This window comes from Heterodontus francisci, chromosome 12 (assembly GCF_036365525.1).
Source record: "Heterodontus francisci isolate sHetFra1 chromosome 12, sHetFra1.hap1, whole genome shotgun sequence".
In the NCBI taxonomy this organism is placed as follows: domain Eukaryota; kingdom Metazoa; phylum Chordata; class Chondrichthyes; order Heterodontiformes; family Heterodontidae; genus Heterodontus; species Heterodontus francisci.
Genome location: NC_090382.1, coordinates 111411125 through 111431247, shown reverse-complemented (window position 1 = coordinate 111431247; position 20123 = coordinate 111411125). Strand labels below are relative to the sequence as shown.

Sequence of the window (20123 nt, the reverse complement as noted above, 5' to 3'; positions counted from 1 at the left end):
AGAATACTTGGCATCAGGTGGCAGGACTATATCTCCAACACAGAAGTCCTTGAAGCGGCCAACACCCCCAGCTTATACACACTACTGAGTCAGCGGCGCTTGAGATGGCTTGGCCATGTGAGCCGCATGGAAGATGGCAGGATCCCCAAAGACACATTGTACAGCGAGCTCGCCACTGGTATCAGACCCACCGGCCGTCCATGTCTCCGTTATAAAGACGTCTGCAAACGCGACATGAAATCGTGTGACATTGATCACAAGTCGTGGGAGTCAGTTGCCAGCATTCGCCAGAGCTGGCGGGCAGCCATAAAGACAGGGCTAAATTGTGGCGAGTCGAAGAGACTTAGTAGTTGGCAGGAAAAAAGACAGAGGCGCAAGGGGAGAGCCAACTGTGCAACAGCCCCAACAAACAAATTTCTCTGCAGCACCTGTGGAAGAGCCTGTCACTCCAGAATTGGCCTTTATAGCCACTCCAGGCGCTGCTTCACAAACCACTGACCACCTCCAGGCGCGTATCCATTGTCTCTCGAGATAAGGAGGCCCAAAAGAAAGAAATTACCTCATCAAAAAATTAATAAAATTAGGTAAGCACGAAATAGAAACAGAAAGTGCTGGAAATACTCAGCAGGTCTGGCTGGGTTCTGATGAAAGGCCACAGACCTGAAACATTAACTCTTTCTCTCTCCACAGATGCTGCCACACCTGCTGAGTATTTACAGCGCTTTCTGTTTTCATTTCAGATTTCCAGCATCCGCCGTATTGTGCTTTTATTTTAGTAGTTAAACACGATTTTCCCTTATAAATCCATCTGGCTTTTAAAAAAATTAATCCACATTTGTCCAAGTGACTGTCAATTTTGTCCTGAGTCATCGTTTCTAAAAGCTTTCCCACCATCGAGGTTAAACTGTGCTTGCTTGAAACATCCTTACACCCTTTTTTGAACAAAAGTGTAACATTTGCAATTCTGAAGTCCTCTGTCACCACCGCTGTATCTAAGGAGAATTGGACCTTTATGGCCAGTGCCTCTACAATTTCCAGCCTTCTTTCCTTCAGTACCCTCGGATACATCTCATCCAGTCCGGGTGACTTATCAACTTTAAGTACAGCCAACATGTCTAATAAATCCTCTTTATCAGGTTATTATTTAGCCCATCAAGTGTTTCAACAACCTTCCCTTTCAGAATGACTTTGGCAGCATCTTCTTCCTTGGTATAAGCAGCTGAAAAGTACTCATTTAATACCTCAGCTATACCCTCTGCTTCCATATGTAAATCCACCTTTTGGTCTCTCGTCAGCTCTACTCTTCCCTTTATCGCTCTTTTATCCATTTTACTATTTATATCTCTATAGAGGAGTTTTGAATTACCTTTTATGTTGGCCGCCAGTCTCTTGTAATCTCTCTTTGCTGGTCTTTCCATCATTTCCCCGACCTTCTATATTTATCCTGGTTCTTATTTGTACAATCAACCTGACATCTGTCACACACGCCCTTCTTCTGATTCTATCTCTTTCGACATCCAGGGAGGTTTGGCTTTGTTTGCCATACCTTTTCCCATCGTGATTACGTACCTCGGCTGTGCTTAACTATATCATCTTTAAAGGCACTTACAGTTTTGTCTGCCAATCATTTATTCCAATTTACCGGGAACAAATCCATTTCCGCCCCATTGAAATTTGCCCTATCTCAATTAATTATTTTTACTCTGTATTGCTCCTTGTTCTTTTCCACAACTAACCTAAACCTTATGACAATGCACTATGATCACTATCCCCTAAACGTTTCCCTACTGATACTTGATCCACTTGCCCTCTCTCATTTCCCAGAACCAGACCCAGCACCGCCTCCTTCCACGTTGCACTGGAAACATATTGACCTAGGAAATTCTCCTGAACACACTTAAGAAATTTGTCCTGCTCTCTGCTCTTTACACAGTTGCTGTCCCAGTCTATATGAGAAGTCTACATTAGAATAACTCAATTCTCCCATTATAACTACTCTAGAGTTTTGCACTTCTCTGTAATTTTCTTGCAAATTTGTTCATTTATATATTTCCCATTAGTTAGTGGCCTATAGAATACATCCATTAGTGTAACGCTGCTTCTATTGTTTGTTACCTGGAACCAAATAAATTCTGCCCTTCACCACTCTAGGGCATCCTCGCTCTCCATGAATATAACATGTTATATTCATGATAATCAATACTCATTTGAGAGAAAAAAAAGTACTGCAACAAAGAAGCAGTAGGAATGAAATTCTCAACAGATAAGATGGGCTTCTTCATCCCAAGCTATATTCTCATCATGGGTTTTTCTGTTGACTCGGTACCTACAGCTGTGGATTTAGATTTTATAGTTCCAAGTAAGTAATAAGTAGGAGAAATTGATGAACGTGAAGAAGACAAAATAACTCTTTTTTTGTGAGGCAGATGTTTGAGACCAGGACATATAGAGCTGACATTTAAGTGTTTCAAAGCTAAGTTGCTGCAAAACCTAGACAGTTGAAGATGTTGGCTTTTCCAGAATAAAATATGGTTTGTTCTGTAGGGGCAACAAATGCTGCCAAAGCAGGTTTCGTTGGAACAACAAGATGATCAGCTTTGAGTCACACTGACTCCAAACACAAAAGATCGTCCTCCCCAATAATAATAGTCACTTAATTAGATTTGGCAACTGATGAACATAGGGTTCACCCATCGTTAGTTGATAACAAGTGTCAGAAGCTCCTCCCCAGCAGTACACATTTGCCACATTCTTTCAGATCATAGAATAGACATAACACACAACATCGAGCCTTGTTCCAATTGGTTCGAAATGTGGAGTTTCAGCAGTATGTGTTTGTTTTTCTGCAGTCCAACCAGTGGAAGCAGCATGCTTTTGACAGACCTAAGTGATCGCTCAACCAACACATCAGTTCAAAGCCGCTTCTTGCCACATCCAGTTGTGAATGGTAATCGACAATTTAACAACTAGCAGGAGGAAGCGGCTACATGAATATTCCCATTTTCAGCGATGGTGGAGCCTAGCACATGAGTACAAAAGAAAATGCCATAAGTGTTGAGGTCAACATGATCTTCGTTGCCAGTCTTCAGCCAATTCGATTGACTCCACGTGATATCAAAAAGTGACTAGAGTGCACTGCACACACCAAAGGCTACGTTTTCCAACAATATTCCAAATTTAGTGTGAAGACTTCTCCTCCAGAACAAGCGATGCCCCTTGCTACACTCTTCCAATACAGCTACAACACTGGCATCTATCGAAAATGCTGAAAATTGCCCAGGTCTTGTCTACAAAAAGCAGGAGATAGCCAGTCTGATCAATTACGACTTAATTGGTCCTCTCACAATCATCAGAAAAGTGATAGAATGTGTCATTGACATCGTGTGGCACTTACTCACCAATAATCCGCTCAACAATGCTCAATTTGGGTTCTGTAGGACCACTTGGCCCAGTCCATACTGCTGCCTTGGTCCAAGTATGGACAAAGGAACAGAATTCTAGAGGTGGAGTGCGAGTAACTGTGCTCAACATCAAGGCATTATTTGACCGTGTGTGGCATCAACCATCTTTAGCTGTTTCATCAATCACCTTCCTTCTATCATAAGGTCAGAAGTGGGGATGATCACCGATGTTTGCATTATGTTGAGTTCCATTCTCAACTCCTCAGATGATGAAGCTGTCCATGCCCTTATGTAGCAAGATCTGAACAACATCTAGGCTTGGGCTGATAACGGGCAAGTAACAGTCACGTCACATAAGTGTCAAACAATGGCACTGTCAACAAAACAAAATCTAACCACCTCAACTGGACATTAAACGGCATTACTATCGCTGAATTCCCTGGCATCAACATCCTGGATGGCACCATTGTCTAGAATCTTAACTGGACCAATAACATAACATACTGTGGCTACAAGAGCAGGTCAAAATCTGGGTATTCTGTGGTGTATAGTGCACTTTTTCACTCCCTAAAGCCTTTCCACCATCTACAAGTATTGAAATGCTCACCATTTGTCTGGATGAGTGCAGCTCCAACATGACAGAAGAAGCTCGAAACAATCCGGCTCAAAGCAGCAAGCTTGTTTGACACCTCATCCACAAGCTTATATATTGAACAACTGTTCAAGAAGGCAAATCACTACCACCTTCTCAAGGACAATGAGGGAAGGAAATAAATGCTGACCTTGCCAGCGATGCCTTCATCCCCTGAATGAATAAAAATACTGGCCCAAACCTTGGAGATATATATGATTTGCATATTCAATCACCTAGTTATATATTTCAGCAGCTGTAGTTCCACATTTTGCAACTAGTTATAACTTAAAACATTTGCCTTCAGCATTGTTTAAAGATGCATTTAACACATCTCACAGTGTGCAAGCTACAATGTCGCACTAAGCATCTAATTTCAACGATATATATTGGACTTATTCGTAACCAACTGTATTATGCAGATCCTTATTTGGATGGGCTGTAGAAGAGCTATTCCTAACTTAACACTGACTCATGGATCTATCAAGCTACATCGCATAAATATGTACCTGCAAAGGATATGGAGCCAAAATTGCTATGTGTAAACAGTTGGATAAATTGCAAGGCTGGGAACAATCATTGCACTGAACTCAGCTAGTCAGCTGGTCTGGAGACAGACAAAGGAAAACCAAAGTGTCATATTGCAATCACATCGTATTGCACAGTAATACATTGTACGTACAGCACAGAAGCAGGACATTCAGCCCAACAAGCTGATACCGCTGTTCGTGCACGTTACCATCTTCCTCCTAGCCTTCTTTGTCTAATCTCATGAACTATTTCGTTTTCCATCATGACTTTATCTCGATGCCCCTTAAATGCATATGTCCTAGTCACCTCAACTACTCTTTGTGGTGGCGAGTTTCACATTCTAACGACCCTGTACATAAAGAACGTTCGCCTGATTTCCCTATTGGATGCATCACAGATACGGCATTGGATGAGGAAAGGAATTTTCGGTTTCATATCACAGAATAGTAACTTGTGTAAGAATAAACAAAGCCAGACGAAAGCCTTTACAATATCGGAGGACATAGCAAACGTCATCAAAAGGAAAGTAGTTAAGGAGATATGTAGCTGGGAGATCACCAGTAGCCTAAATTCAAAATGGACTAGCCTATTTAAAACAGTGGGAAATCTGATATTAGACAGCAGCTTTCATAAATTGTGATGTTTTGGAAATAGGAAAACACTCGCAAGGATAGGAAGTAGAATCATTGATCCAGAGAAATTTTACAAACAGGATGAAGGCTGTATTGCGAATCAAAGACAATGTTTTAATGATGGATATTCCACACAAAAAATTCCATATATGCATAAAACCGCTATGGATGGAATGTTGGATGATTTATTGTTGTAAGGGAGCTGGAGATCGGAATCAGATGATAGAGAAAAACGTGACGTAGACCAAAGTAGTGGAACCCAGAGCAGCATCGCAGGCATTTCTTTGCCAGCATCTTAAAGATTTGATATAGAGTGAAAATCACAGACATAAATTTTAGCTGCGCCTTGAGGAATATATCATTTGAATTGCCAACACGCTAATTTCCACTTTTTTGAATTGTTGGACCATTCTGAACAATTCGCAACCGCACATGTAACTCAGATACAGCTTCGAAAAGCAACATATTGCAGATGCTGGAAATCTGAAATAAAAACAGAAAATTCTGGAGATACTCATTAGGTCAGCCAGCATCCGTGGAGAGAGAAACAGAGTTCACTTCTCATGTCAATGACTTTTTATCGGAACACGGACCAGAAACATTAAAAGAAAAGCAAAATACTGCGGATGCTGAAAATTAGAAATAAAAACAAGAAATGCTGGAAATACTCAGCAGGTCTGGCAGCATCTGTGGAGAGAGAAGCAGAGTTAACGTTTCCGGTCAGTAATTCTTCTTCAGAACTCCTGAAACATTAACTCTGTTTCTCTCTCCACAGATGTTGTCAGACATGCTGAGTATTTTCAGCATTTTCTGTTCGTATTTCAGATACAGTCCAGTAGGTTGCTAAGTGATATAACTGCCAATGACAAGAATGCTTGCAACAACACAGCAGCCATAATGATAGGTTATAAATGACGGTTTACATTGCACACACCCTGTCTTCCAAGATAAGCAACAACATTCCTAACCAATGTTGAGACAAAGTCTTCTTGAATATTTGTGCCTATTCAGCAAACCTATTTCTTTAAGCAGCCTTTACGTTACACCAAACAAAATTACGCATTCAAACAGGAAGCAATTGGAGGAACAAGGAGTGGTGCAACTATAAGAATGATTACTTAATACAGAAGACAAGTACATGGAAATCCTTCACATTAAACACATTCAAGATATCTTCATTACTCGCTTCGCGTTCCTTTTCAATAGGAATTACAGAAAAGGAGGTAGACTATTCATTCGGGGCGGCACAGTGGCGCAGTGGTTAGCACCATAGCCTCACAGCTCCAGCAACCCGGGTTCGATTCTGGATGCTGCCTGTGTGGAGTTTGCAAGTTCTCCTTGTGTCTGCGTGGGTTTCCTACGGGTGCTCCGGTTTCCTCCCACATGCCAAAAACTTGCAGGTTAATTGGCCATTATAAATTGCCCCTAGTATAGGTAGGTGGTAGGGAAATATAGGGACAGGTGGGGATGTGGTGGGAATATGGGATTAGTGTAGGATTAGTATAAGTGGGTGGTTGATGGTCGGCACAGACTCGGTGGGCCGAAGGGCCTGTTTCAGTGCTGCATCACAAAACTAAACTAATCCCTCAAGCCTATACCGCCATTTAAATAGATCATGACTGAGCTGCTCCCCAATTTCATGTTTGCTCAATATTCCCTGATACTATTATTTAATATAACTATATTGATCTGAGCCTGGACTGCCTTTTGGGGAGCCAGTTCCTAATACACATTAACGACACTTTCCCCATCCTCCCCCGACACACTGCATGCATTCACAAATGAGAAGTTTTGATCATAATACAAAACTGAACGTCTAACTTCTTGCAAGCTGCCAGAAAGCGAACAGTTCGCTGGCATCTTACAGAAATGTTGTCGTTGTTGAGCAACATTTTGTAGCTATTGTCTCTAATGAGGGGCAACGTTTTTTTTGTAAGCTGTCGGAAGGCATGAACAGTAGAAAATACACCCTATTGCGTGTATCTCTGCAAGTCTTGCTCCATGTCAAAATTGAAACGACATGTCGATTTGGAACCCCGAATACATTTTGGATACGTTAGTGCAATGAAAGAAACGTCCAATCCTATCAAGTTGCCCGATGGTAGCTTGAAAAGCAACAACACCTAAAGCGTTGCAGGCAGTGACCTTAAAAACAAAGTTGTGTTCATGGTCCACAGCCATGTAGTTGTGATGCCAGAGGATGAAACGTCCATCCAGGTAACTAAATGGGTTGACTACCCTGCTGCATAGTCATGCAGGTAATTGTTATATGCATTAAATGCGTTCCCATTAGTATATGAGGCAAGGGACCGTAAGAATTCTAGTCATTCTGCACTATCCTTCTACTCTCTAATTTTTGTGCGTGCGTGATAAACAACAAACTTTAAGAATTGCTGCATATTGTGTAAGCAGCACAATTTTTGTTATATTTCGTTGGTTTAGCTCCCGTTCCAAACAGAAACAACTATTGTAATACATAAGAAATCAGAAAGGCAGAACCAGTCATGCGACAAAAACAACTTTTTCATGGTTACTTTGTTTTACTCATCCAAGTTCCGAAAGTTATACTTTAATTTCACTTATTAGAATATGGGGCAATGTTAACATATATTTTGGTAGATTGCATCAAGTGAAATGATTACGTTTAGTAAATAGACAAATCAGGCGTTTGGCGGAAAGGATTATGATATTTCTAGGGAATTGGTGAAAAACTAAATGCTAAAGATATGATTATAGATGTAGAAAGTTCTGTAAGCCTACAAAGGTGGGTCTGTATATGGAAGTTAAACTGTCTGTCTATCCATGCCACCGGAGTAGCTTTCCTTTCCAGTCTTTTTTGCTGTTGTTATCATTGCGGCGTTATCGTGTGTCTATGCTACTCACCTCATTGGGTAGATCGGACCAGTTGTAATTCGGCTTCCCATTCTGCTGCGACACATACTTCGTGTTCCTTCCAATAGTTCCCGACACTTGCGGAATGAACGGTGTGAAAAACATTTCAGTTGATTCTGGCACGGACCGAATTTTATAACTGCAGGTGTCTGAAAGCGATCCATTTCCACGAACCTCGAGAATACTTGAAATGAAATTGGAATCCGGTACAATTTGAAGATTGACATTTGAATTCTGATGTTCTAATTCTTTGGTGCAGCAACAATTAGTGCGAGTGCAAACCGGACCATGAACTGGGCGTCTGCCCGTTGGGCAAATAGCGACAACAAGGACAATTATAACGACCAGCAGAACAAACGATGTTGCTCCCAAAGAAATTATTATATAAAAGGTGTGACTCTGTGAGTCTTCTAAATCCATGTGGGGTTCACCAAAATCAGCCTGAGTGTCTGTGCTCTCCTCAACTATTGTCAATGTAACAGTGACCGTGGTAGACAGAGCTGGATATCCCTTGTCTTTCACCTGGATAATTAGCCTTTGTGTAATGGTGTCGTTATCGTTAAATCGCCGAACACTTCTTACTTCTCCTGAGTTATGTGAAATTGTAAAAAGACCCGGATCACTGGATTGCAGAACTTGAAAGAAAAGTCGAGCATTCTGACCAGAATCAGCATCCGAAGCAATGATCTTTGTTACCAAATATCCTGGATCTGCAGATCGAGGCACTGTTGAAATGGTATAATTTCTTGATCCAGGTGATATTATAACAGGAGGGTTGTCGTTTTGATCAAGGACAATCACATTCACAGCAACATTGCTCGAAAGCAATGGCAATCCAGCATCTTGAGCTTGAACATAGATCTGAAAACTTTTAAGCTGTTCATAATCAAATGGACGCTTTGAATATATGGTGCCATTGTTCGGGTTGATATAGACATATGAAGACACCGGCACTACCTTAAGCTGGTTCTCCACAATAGCGTAAGAAACTTGTGAATTTTGGTCTATGTCAGGATCTAAAGCTGTTACTGACCCAATCGAACTGCCAGGTACATTGTTTTCTGTCACGTAGGTTGTGTATGAAGTCTGTGTAAAGCGTGGTGCATTGTCATTTATATCTGAAATCTGCACAACGATTGTTTTGTTGCTGAATAAAGGAGGGGATCCGCGATCCTTACACGTGACCATTATTTTATATTGTGGAGAGCTTTCCCGGTCGAGCACATTATTCGTGATGAGTCTATACGAATTTCTAAAAGAAGATTTCAAATCAAAGGGGACGTATGGAGAGATTGAACAATCTGTGTATCCGTTTTTATTAGAATCTTGGTCTGTTACACTGATCAAAGCTATCAGAGTTCCAATCGGAACATCCTCACTCACTGAAGGCGAGATTAAATTTAGAATCAAATCAGGAGGATTGTCATTGACGTCTTTGATTTCAACTCGCACGTTACAGTGGGCAGATAATGGTGTTGCACTTCTGTCCTTAGCTTCTACATCAATCTCATAAACACTTGTTTCCTCAAAATCCAATATTCCTTTCACCTGGATCTCCCCGGAATTAGAATTAATTTTAAATATCTTAGATATATTTTCCTCATTGTAATTACTGAACGAATAAACCACCTCACCATTAGGCCCCTCGTCCATATCAATCGCGTTAAGTTTAATCACTGAAGTGCCTGGTGGTACGTTTTCCATTAGACTGACAGTGTACAACGACTTCTGGAAAACCGGTGCGTTATCATTTGCGTCTAAGATAATAATAGTTATATGTGCGGTACCTGTCCTTTCTGGAGATCCACCGTCAAGAGCTGTCAGCAATAAAGGATGTCTTGATTGTTTTTCTCGGTCTAGAAAGTTCTCCAGCACTAATTCTGGTAGTTTCCATTTTCCACGAGTCTGCACATCTAAAATAAAATGTTGATTTGCAGTGAGCTGGTATGTGCGGATAGAATTGTTTCCTCCGTCCAGGTCGTTCGCGTGCTCTAAGAGAAAGCGCGCTCCAGGCATCGTTGATTCTGCAATTTCCAAACGAATTTCACTGTTTGGAAAACTCGGAGAATTATCATTAATATCTAGAATTTCAACCTCCACCCTGTACTGCTCCACAGGATTTTCAACTACTGCTTCCAAAAGCAGTAAACAGTTAACACTCTGGCCACAGAGTTGCTCCCTGTCTATTCTTTTATTCACAAATAAATTTCCGTTCATGCGATTTACATCCAAATATTGCATTGACGAGGCAGATATCATTCTGAATCTACGGCGTGATAGTTCCTCCACGGTCAAACCCAAATCTTTTCCGATTTTTCCTACAAAGGCACCGAGCTCCAGTTCTTCGGGAATGGAGTAACGAATCTGCCCTGAAACCAGATTCCAGGCACAAAGGAGAACGATGGATGGTATCGCTGGCTTTCTCAGCACCCAGCGATTGCCCGATTGTGTCATTTCTTTTCAGGTAAGATTTCTCCAAACCTCAAAAATTCTTCTTGGTGATGATATCACTGTGGCAAAGTAGCGGCAACACGAAGTGATCTTGTGAGGAGATGGGCTCGCCGCATTCGTGCAAACACCACCATTCTTTCTGCTGCCTTTCCCGGGTGTTGGGGGATGGGTGGTGGATCACCAGCTGTATTTCATCTCCTTATTGGTAGACAGCGACACAAAGAGTCTCGGCCTATAACTGCACTGAGATAATATTAAAGCTAAACTTCACTTAAAATGTTGAAATTCTAACTTTTTGGTCAGTATTCATACAGGTCCAGAATAGATGTAGCGTATGAAATAGTTGTATCTGTATTCCGACCACGTTTCCGTTTATCTGAGCGGCAAGAAATGAACAATTGCCATCATGAAGTTCTTTTATTGTATCTTTGGTAGCAGAATTCGCATATTAATGTGACTTGATAAGATATCTTAAAACTTACCTCGTTGTATAACTTCCAATCGAAGAAACATGTTCCTCAACTAAGCGAGTATTAATTGAAAGTAGAGTAAATTGTAACACCAGAAAAAAACCGCCGATTTAAAGTTCATCATTGTTCTTCACTTTAGCATTAAAGTTGTTTTGATATTCGAGTGTCAGTTATGTTGCTGAAATAAGATTTGACGTTTTACTTCGCGTCGAGGTCAGAGACATATCCCTGTCGGTCAACGGATAGTGTGCAAACCTCCCTTCCTGAAGGTTGCAAGAAGTATTAGAATTTCGAACCTATAATGCTTCATGCGGTTTCAAGCAATGATTGGGTTACATTGAATGATAAACAATTTTGCAAAAATGCAGTTTTGATGTATCTGTCCATACATTAATATTTCCCCCCCACTGGCTGCAATTCAGAAATGATTATTCTAGATAATTGACTATTCAGTACTAAGTGGAACTTTATGGTTGCGGTATCATATTAGTGTGGTGGAATAAATGTGCCTGAATCAAACCTTACAGCATTTTCGACAAACTCAAATCTAAAACAGTAGATTTTGAAAATATGAAGCATTAAATATTTTAGTAAAATTAAATAGTTCACACTATGATGTGAAGTATGATGGCATGTGTAGTATATTCATCAATCTTATGACATATACACTTCCTGTCTAGAGTGGTATTTATTTTTTGACGTTTTTGGCGCACTTCAGTGCCAACTTTTGATATGATAATTTCCTACGTTCAGGTTTACAATTAGAATTGCTTATGTGAACTTGCCACCTTGTAATTACACTTTGCATCTTGAGGTAGTGCTCGAGTGGTTCAGTTTTGTTCCTGAGCCACTGCAGTCGATAAACCTCCATGCTGCAAACACGGCTATTTCCCTCCTTCCCAAAATTTCCCTCAAGTTTTCTATTTGATTGCAACTAATGAAATAAAACCAACGTGCCATATAAAAGTAAGAGCAGATGTTATGACTTTAAAATGGTACTGAATGATAGCTGTACATCCTCGTGCTGTTGCTCCCAATCTCTATCTCAAGTTTACTAAAGAATGCATTTGGTCTTAAATCTAATGTGCAAAGCCATTGCTGTGTATAATAAGCCAGCCCAGCTAAGCAAATGGGGGTGAAGATTCAAACTTGCGTGACCAGACGTTAAGTGCGGAGAAGCATATCGTGAAAGCTCAGAAAGCATAATTATAATAAAAATAATTTGTCAGTGAGCATAACAACCTGCCGCTTTGAGAAACAACAAGCTTGCACCTGACAGTACATTTAATTTCTCTGAGCACACAATAAAATTTTTCGCAGAGTTTTACAAAGATGCATCAGACTACAAGACGTATGCTAAAAGTCCAAGATTGTATCAAATTACTGCAAAATTTAAGTAGCAGGTAATGTGCAGCATTTAGGATGATCACAGTTGGGCATGGTATAATTGTTGTGTGGAACGTCTTTGAATAATTTTGTAAATTACAACTTAATCTGACTAAACTCAAATGGTTCTACATTGACATCATTTCAAAATTCGAAACTATTATTTAATTATAGGTTATCAATCTGACACAATGTTTCAGACTAGAACAAGAAAAATGCTGACAAAGTGAAGAATTGCCCAGGTATGTCCTGTGCACAAAAAGCAGGCCAAATTCAATCTGGCCAATTACAAAATCCTGTAACCCCCTCTTTTCATGAGAAAAGTGATGGAAGGTAGCATTGACAACGCTATCAAGCAGCACTTACTATTGCTCACTTTGGGTTCTGCCACAACCAGTTGGCTCCAGCCCTCAATACAGCCTTCATCCAAACATGGACAAAAGAGCTGAATTCCAGAGTAAAGGTAAGAATGACTGTCATTGACATCAAGGTAGTTTTTGGCTGAGTCTGGCATCAAGGAGCCCGAGCAAAATTGAAGTCAATGATAATTAAAGGGAGCCTCTCCCCTGGTTGGAGATATGCCTGCTCAAAGGAAAATGGTTGTGGTTGCGGTTCGCCATTCATCTCATTCATCAGGGCAGTCTGCTCGACCCAACCATCTTCAGCTGTTTTCCTCCAACATCAGGCCAGAAGTGGGGATGTTCGCTGATGATTACACAGTGTTTTGTACCATTCCCAACTTCTCAGATAATGAAACAGTCCGTGCCTGCATGCCACACGCCATAGGCAACATTCAAGCTTGGATCGATAATTGGCAGGTATCATTCGCACCACACAAGTGCCAGGTAATTGTCATCTCAACAAGAGAGAGTCTAAGCACCTCACCTTGAATTTCAATGAAATTACCATTATTGAATCCCCACCATCAACATCCTGTGGGTCACCATCGATCACAAAATTAATTAAATGAACCATATAAATGCAGTGGCTACAAGAGCAGGTCAGAGGCTGGGTGTTCTGTGGTGACTAACTCACTTCCTGACTCGCCAAAGTCTTTACAAGGCACAAGTCAAGAGTGTAATGGTACACTCTCCAGTTGCTTGGATGAGTGCACCTCCAGTAAAACTCAAGAAGCTCGACACTATTCAGGATACAGCAATTCGCTGGATTAGTACCCAATCTATTACGTCAAATATCCACGCCTTCCACTAACAGTGCACTGTGGCTGCAGTATTTATCGTGTACAAAATAAACCACAGCAACACAACAATGTTTCTTCGACAACACCTTCGAAACATGCAACCTCCAGCACTCAGAAAGACGTGGGCAGCAGGCGCTTGGGAACACCACCAGCTACAAATTCCCCTCCAAGTAATTTATCATCTTGAATTGGAAACAAATCACCATTCTTTTATCGTCATTGTATAAAATTCCTGGAACTTACTACCTAACAGCACTGTGGGTGTACATGCACCACAAGGACTGCAATAGCTCAGAAGGTGGCTCACCACTATTTTCTCAAGAGCAATTAGGGATGAGCAATACATGCTGGCCTTGCCTGGTATACCCATACCCCATGAATGAATTAAACAAAACACACTAGCGCTGGAAACTCTTCTACTTCTCAGATTTTCAAACTGGTCAAAAAATTTACTTTTTAACTATAACAAATAATTAAAAATGGAATGTATATTTTATTAACTCTGCTGTATTTGCATAAACTTCCTTACTCCAAACAATAATTTGTAAGTCACATTTTTCACATTTTTATGAACGTTTTCCGATTATAAATTGGTGTCTACATTTCTGAAGATCATTTTTTTGTGCAGCGTGTTGTTGTGATTTAGGAAGTACTGCCTGCTGGAAGCATATTCAGTAGTCACTTTTTAAATGGAATCGGAGATATATACTTGAAAAGGAAACATTTGCAGGCTAAAGGGGAAAGAGCAGCAGAGTGGATTAAACTGGATCGTTTTTCAAACAGCCTGTCTGAATATTTACAGTGTAGCAATTACACTCTTCGCACGTCGACCCACCACATTCTCCAAATCGCAGTGTTGCGCTGTAGCACTTCAAATTTGACCAAACTACGTCTGCGAAACCACTCCATTTTGGTACCTGATGTGGAACGTTACAGATTAGCAACTGGGATGTTTGAAGAGCGTGTTCGGATAAAAGGCATGGCATGGATTACCTATCAAGCGTAGTATTCAAGTCTTGCAGACTGACTTGCGCTCTAAATCATGGAAAAGTTGTTTTGGCCAAAGTAAGTGGTCAGTAATAATGAGACGGCACAACTTTGGTGGGCAGTTTTACCACTGGAGTTGATATGCCAGTTCTATCTGATGTAAAAATAAATGGCAAAAATATGTAAAAAAAACCTAATTATCATCAAAGATACGAGGCAGTAACAATTGGCAAAGCACTACAGCTATGTACTAACTATGTCTCCTTAGAAGTAAACTAGTGAAACAAATTATAATGCTCCATTCCTGGGTTATGTCAAAAACTTAAATTCGTGTTTTAAGAATGCTGCTGATAAAATAACTTTCCATATCCTTTAGTATATGACGAAAGGTGATGAACATAGAGTGGAATTATCAACAGAGAAGGGAAGTGTGATCACACTTCTTAGCAAAAAGACGGGCATGAGTAATCTTCTACCCTGAAAGAACATCGGAACATAAGAAAAGTATAAAGCCATTCAATCCCTCAAGCCTGCTCTGCCATTTAATTAGCTTATAGTTAATCCGGACCACAACTCCATTTGCCCATCTTCGCTCTATGTACCTTGTTGCCTTACCGAACAAAATCTGTACATCTTCGTCATGAAAACTCCAATTATCCCAACAACCCAAGCCTTTTTAGGGAGAGAATTCCGCGTGACATGAAAACGTGCTTCTCGATTTCCTTCCTAAATGGCTTGGTTCTAAGCGTAAGACCATGGCCGTCCACATATACGGGATACATACGAGAAACAGTAGTCGTGGTACATAGAACCAGCACTGGAAAGTCCTTTGGGAAATGAGGGGGGAACGGTATGGGACAGGGCAAGTTATAATATGCATTTCCTTATGACAACATAAGGGATGTCACAAGTCCAGAAGCCTTATGGACCCTAGTGGGTACATGGTTCGATGGGCTTGGAAGAACAAAATATGATGCGGATCACAGCGCTACAATTGAAAGAAGTAATCGAGGAAGTGTCTTTGGCAATGTTATTAACATTCGTGAAAGAGGAGGGAATGTAAGTGACAGATCAACATTAATTTTTGTATTGTTAGAAAATTGAACATCCATATGAAATACTAAGGGTCCCGTCAGTAACTGATGTAGTTGGCATAGAAACGCGATCAGCTGCATAGAACAACAAGGTGCCGGGTTTGATCCCTGCGATGTCTTTACTTATTTGACCTCAAATGAGGGAAACAAATAAGGCTGTAATTAGAGCCAGCATTAGTTGAAAGGAATGAATTTTTGAGGAACAGTGAAACAGTCGGTTATACACTTTTTTTCAGTAAAGAGAGGGTGAGCACTTTTAATTCTGAGGTTACAGAAGTTACCAGCCAAGATGCAGTTGTTGGCCGAAGATGCTTCATATTGAGTGGTCAAGAAGGCATACGGCATGCTTTCCTTCATCGGACGGGGTATTGAGTACAAGAGTTGGCAGGTCATGTTACATTTGTATAGGACTTTGGTTCGGCCACATTTGGAATACTGCGTGCAGTTCTGGTCGCCACATTACCAAAAGGATGTGGATGCTTTGGAGAGGGTGCAGAGGAGGTTCACCAGGATGTTGCCTGGTATGGAGGGCGCTAGCTATGAAGAGAGGTTGAGTAGATTAGGATTATTTTCATTAGAAAGACGGAGGCTGAGGGGGGATCTGATTGAGGTGTACAAGATCATGAGAGGTATAGACAGGGTGGATAGCAAGAAGCTTTTTCCCAGAGTGGGGGATTCAATTACTAGGGGTCACGAGTTCAAAGTGAAAGGGGAAAGGTTTGGTGGGGATATGCGTGGAAAGTTCTTTACGCAGAGGGTGGTGGGTGCCTGGAACGCGTTGCCTGCGGAGGTGGTAGAAGCGGGCACGATAGAGTCTTTTAAGATGTATCTAGACAGATACATGAATGGGCAGGAAGTAAAGAGATACAGACCCTTAGAAAATAGGCGTCATGTTTAGATAGAGGATCTGGATCGGCGCAGGCTTGGAGGGCCGAAGGGCCTGTTCCTGTGCTGTAATTTTCTTTGTTCTTTGTTCTTTGATGAAGTTGCCCATGTCGTTCAAAGAATACATATTCAAGGAGATGGTGGAATGTTGAAAAGATTGAATAGAAAATAAGATCCAGTGTCGACAATCAGAGAAGCAAAACTAAAGTCTGACCATGAAACTTGAGTAAACCAGTATTGAAGATCATCCCAGTTGGGTAATTTATAGTGTCAAATAAGATTGCGTTTTCCCCCCAAATATGCCTGATTTTGGGGTGTTCTATAAGAGACAGTGACTGACGATTTTTAAATTAATAATGTCTATGATACAGACGAAATGACTAGAAAATGCAGCACAATATGATATCTTGGTTTAGATTTCATCAGTACTAATCAGAACGGGCAGATACTACAAAAGTGGTTGACATTTGTGACTTTTGGCTTATAGCGAACAATTGCCAGTTATTGCAAAAGTACGTCAAATTACTACATGTTTTTTTATCACTACATCCTAAACGATTCATTAAATGAGCTTTGTACTCATAGATGCCAATTAAAACCTACCTCTTGGCTTACTTCTCTTCGTACCTTAGGTTATCCAACGATTTAAGGTATTATCAGCTGTTGGGAACTAATGAAATGCTGTTCTAGTATACTTCTTTGAATTGCCTCAAGTGAAAGTGGGTTAAATTGGTAAACAAATCAAAGCTATTATATCAGAAAATAAAGCATGGGATATTGAGATAGATCAGCACCTGCTCGTTTACCCCTCCTCGTCGATTAGCTGTGCGTTGCCGCAATATCTATTTATACGTAAGCATTTGCTTTGTTTCAGTGTATACTACTCACCTTATTAGTTTTATCAAGCCAGTCATTGGTTACTTTTCCATTAACTTCTGACACAGCTGTTCTGTTATTCCTCTCATTAGTTCCTGATGTTACTGGACTGAATGGTGTGACGAACATGCTCTGGGTGGTATCTCGTGGCGCCGAACGAACTCTGTAGTAGTATGCATCTGAAAAGGACCCATTCCCTTGTACTTCAAGGATATTTGCAATCATTTTATGATCCGGCACAATCTGCAGGTTGACTTTCGAATTTTGGAATCTGTCCTTGGATTCGTGCTCACTGATGCAGCAACATTTCGCAATGGAAAAACTCCCAGAGCAAGCAGGGTATCTGTTAACTGGCCAAATGATGGCAACAAGAGTTATTATAACAACTAAAAGTATGAACGATATCACCCCCAAAGGAATTACTATATAAAATGCTAAATCAGAAGAGTGTTGTAAATCCTTGTAGGGCTCACCAAAGTTTGAGCGAATTTCAGCGCTCTGCTCAGTTAGTGTAAGCGTAACAGTAGTCGTGACAGAGAGGGGTGGATGTCCATTGTCTCTCACCTGTAGAACGAGCTGTTGTGTTGTGGCATCGCTATCCTTAAAATGACGAGCCGTTCGCACTTCGCCTGAATTATGTGAAACTGTAAACAAACTGGGTTCAGTGGCTCCCACAATCTGATAGAAAAGCCGGGCATTTTGACCAGAATCAGCATCGGAAGCAATTATCTTGGTCACCAGGAATCGCGGATCTGCAGATCGAGGCACAGCTATCTTGCTGTGGTTCATTGACCCGGGTGCTATTATTACAGGACGGTTGTCATTCTTATCAAGGATCATCACTTTCACAGTAACAGTATTGGAAAGCAATGGAACTCCACCATCTTGAGCTTGAATGTGAACTTGAAAACTTTTAAGTTGCTCGTAATCAAACGTCCGCTGCGCGTAGATGACACCATTTTCAGCGTTGATGGAGACATATGACGTTATTGGTGCCCCCTGCATTTGGCTCTCCTGAACATAGTAAGAAAGGTGGGAGTTCTGGTCCGTATCAGCGTCGAAAGCCGTCACTGCCCCAATGGAGCTTCCGGGTGCATTGTTTTCCATTACATAAACGGTGTATGAAGATAGGGGAAATCTAGGTGCGTTGTCGTTTATATCTGTAATGTGCACAACTATGGTTTTGTTGGTAGTCAGTGGAGGAGTTCCGCGGTCCTTGCACTTAATCATTATTTTATATTCAGGAGCACGTTCCCGGTCCAATAAATCATTTGACACTAACCTGTATGAATTCTTAAAGGACGATTTGAGAAGAAACGGGAGGTTTGGCGATATGTGGCAATCAACGCGTCCGTTTTCATGGGAATCCTTGTCCCTCGCATTGATTAAAGCTATCAATGTTCCCGTCGAAGCATCCTCACGTATTACTTTAGCAACAGAATTTAGGGTGATATTAGGAGCGTTATCGTTCAAATCCTTGACATTCACCTGAACATTACAGTGTGTGGCTAACGGGTACAAACCTCTATCCTTAGCTTCCACATCAATTTCATGAATACTTGCTTCTTCACAGTCCAATATTCCATTTATCTTGATTTCACCCGATATGGGATCAATGCTAAATAGTTCACGAACCCTCTCTTTATTGTAGTTGCTGAAAGAATAAACGATGTCATTGTTGGACCCCTCATCCAAATCAGTAGCGTTAAGTTTAATCACCAAAGTGCCCAATGGCACATTTTCCTTTAGACTAACAGTATACAACGACTGTTCGAAGACTGGTGCATTATCATTAATGTCCAAGACAGTAATAGTTACATGGGTGGTACCTGTCCTCTCTGGAGATCCGCCGTCAATAGCTGTAAGCAATAGCTTGTGCTGGAATTGTTTTTCTCGGTCCAGCGTCTTTTCCAGCACTAATTCGGGTAATTTCGTTTCCCCGCGAACTTGTACATCTAAAAGGAAATGGTCATTCGCAGTCAACTGGTATGTGCGAAGGGAATTGACTTGCACGTCAGGGTCGTGCGCGCCCTGCAACAGAAAGCGCGCTCCAGGTGTCGCAGATTCAGCAATTTCCAAACATATTTCACGAACCGGGAATCTGGGAGAATTGTCATTTATATCCAGAATTTCGACCTCGGCACGATACTGTTCCACAGGATTTTCAATTACCACTTCTAAAAGCAGAAAACAGGCCAGGCTCTGCCCACAGAGTTGTTCCCTGTCTATTCTTTTTTCTACAAATAAGATTCCATTCTTCAGATTTACATCCAAATATTGTGTTGGTGAATCAGAAACAACCCTGAATCTACGGCGCTTTAGTTCCTCCACGCTCAATCCCAAATCTTCTGCGATTTTTCCTATAAAAGCACCGTGCTCTTGTTCTTCGGGAATGGAGTATCGAACCTGTCCCGAAGCCACATTCCAGACACAAAGCAAAAATATGGACGGTATCGCGAGCTTCCTCAGCATCCAACGACTGTCTGAATGTGACATTTCTTTTGCAGGGTACATTTTTCGAAGCTCATCAGTGTTATTAACGTGAATTACAATAATCTCAAATAAACCATGCGATTCAGGACACGGTTTGGAAAAGAAAGAAGAGCGGCCGAGGAGATGTTCGCTTGGTTCACGTAAGCGCCAGCAATGCGTCTGCATCCTCCCCCTGGTGTGGGGGTATGGGTGG

The 20123-nt window shown here is 41.1% G+C and overlaps 2 protein-coding genes across 2 annotated transcripts in view; both read right to left on the bottom strand.

Moving 5' to 3' along the window:
* Positions 1–10541, bottom strand: part of LOC137375741 (uncharacterized) — a 29040-nt gene extending 18499 nt beyond the window's left edge. The window contains 2 exon segments of the mRNA XM_068043129.1: positions 5585–5678; positions 8079–10541. Of these exon segments, the coding sequence (XP_067899230.1) occupies positions 5585–5678; positions 8079–10541 (2557 nt within the window).
* A 296-nt stretch (positions 10542–10837) lies between these two features.
* Positions 10838–19933, bottom strand: LOC137375740 (protocadherin-10-like). The gene is made up of 3 exons (XM_068043128.1): positions 17450–19933; positions 11756–11942; positions 10838–10914 (listed from the first exon to the last, which is right to left on the bottom strand). Exons 1-3 carry the CDS (start codon positions 19931–19933, stop codon positions 10838–10840), a joined length of 2748 nt encoding a protein of 915 aa, XP_067899229.1.
* Positions 19934–20123: the final 190 nt, after the last annotated feature.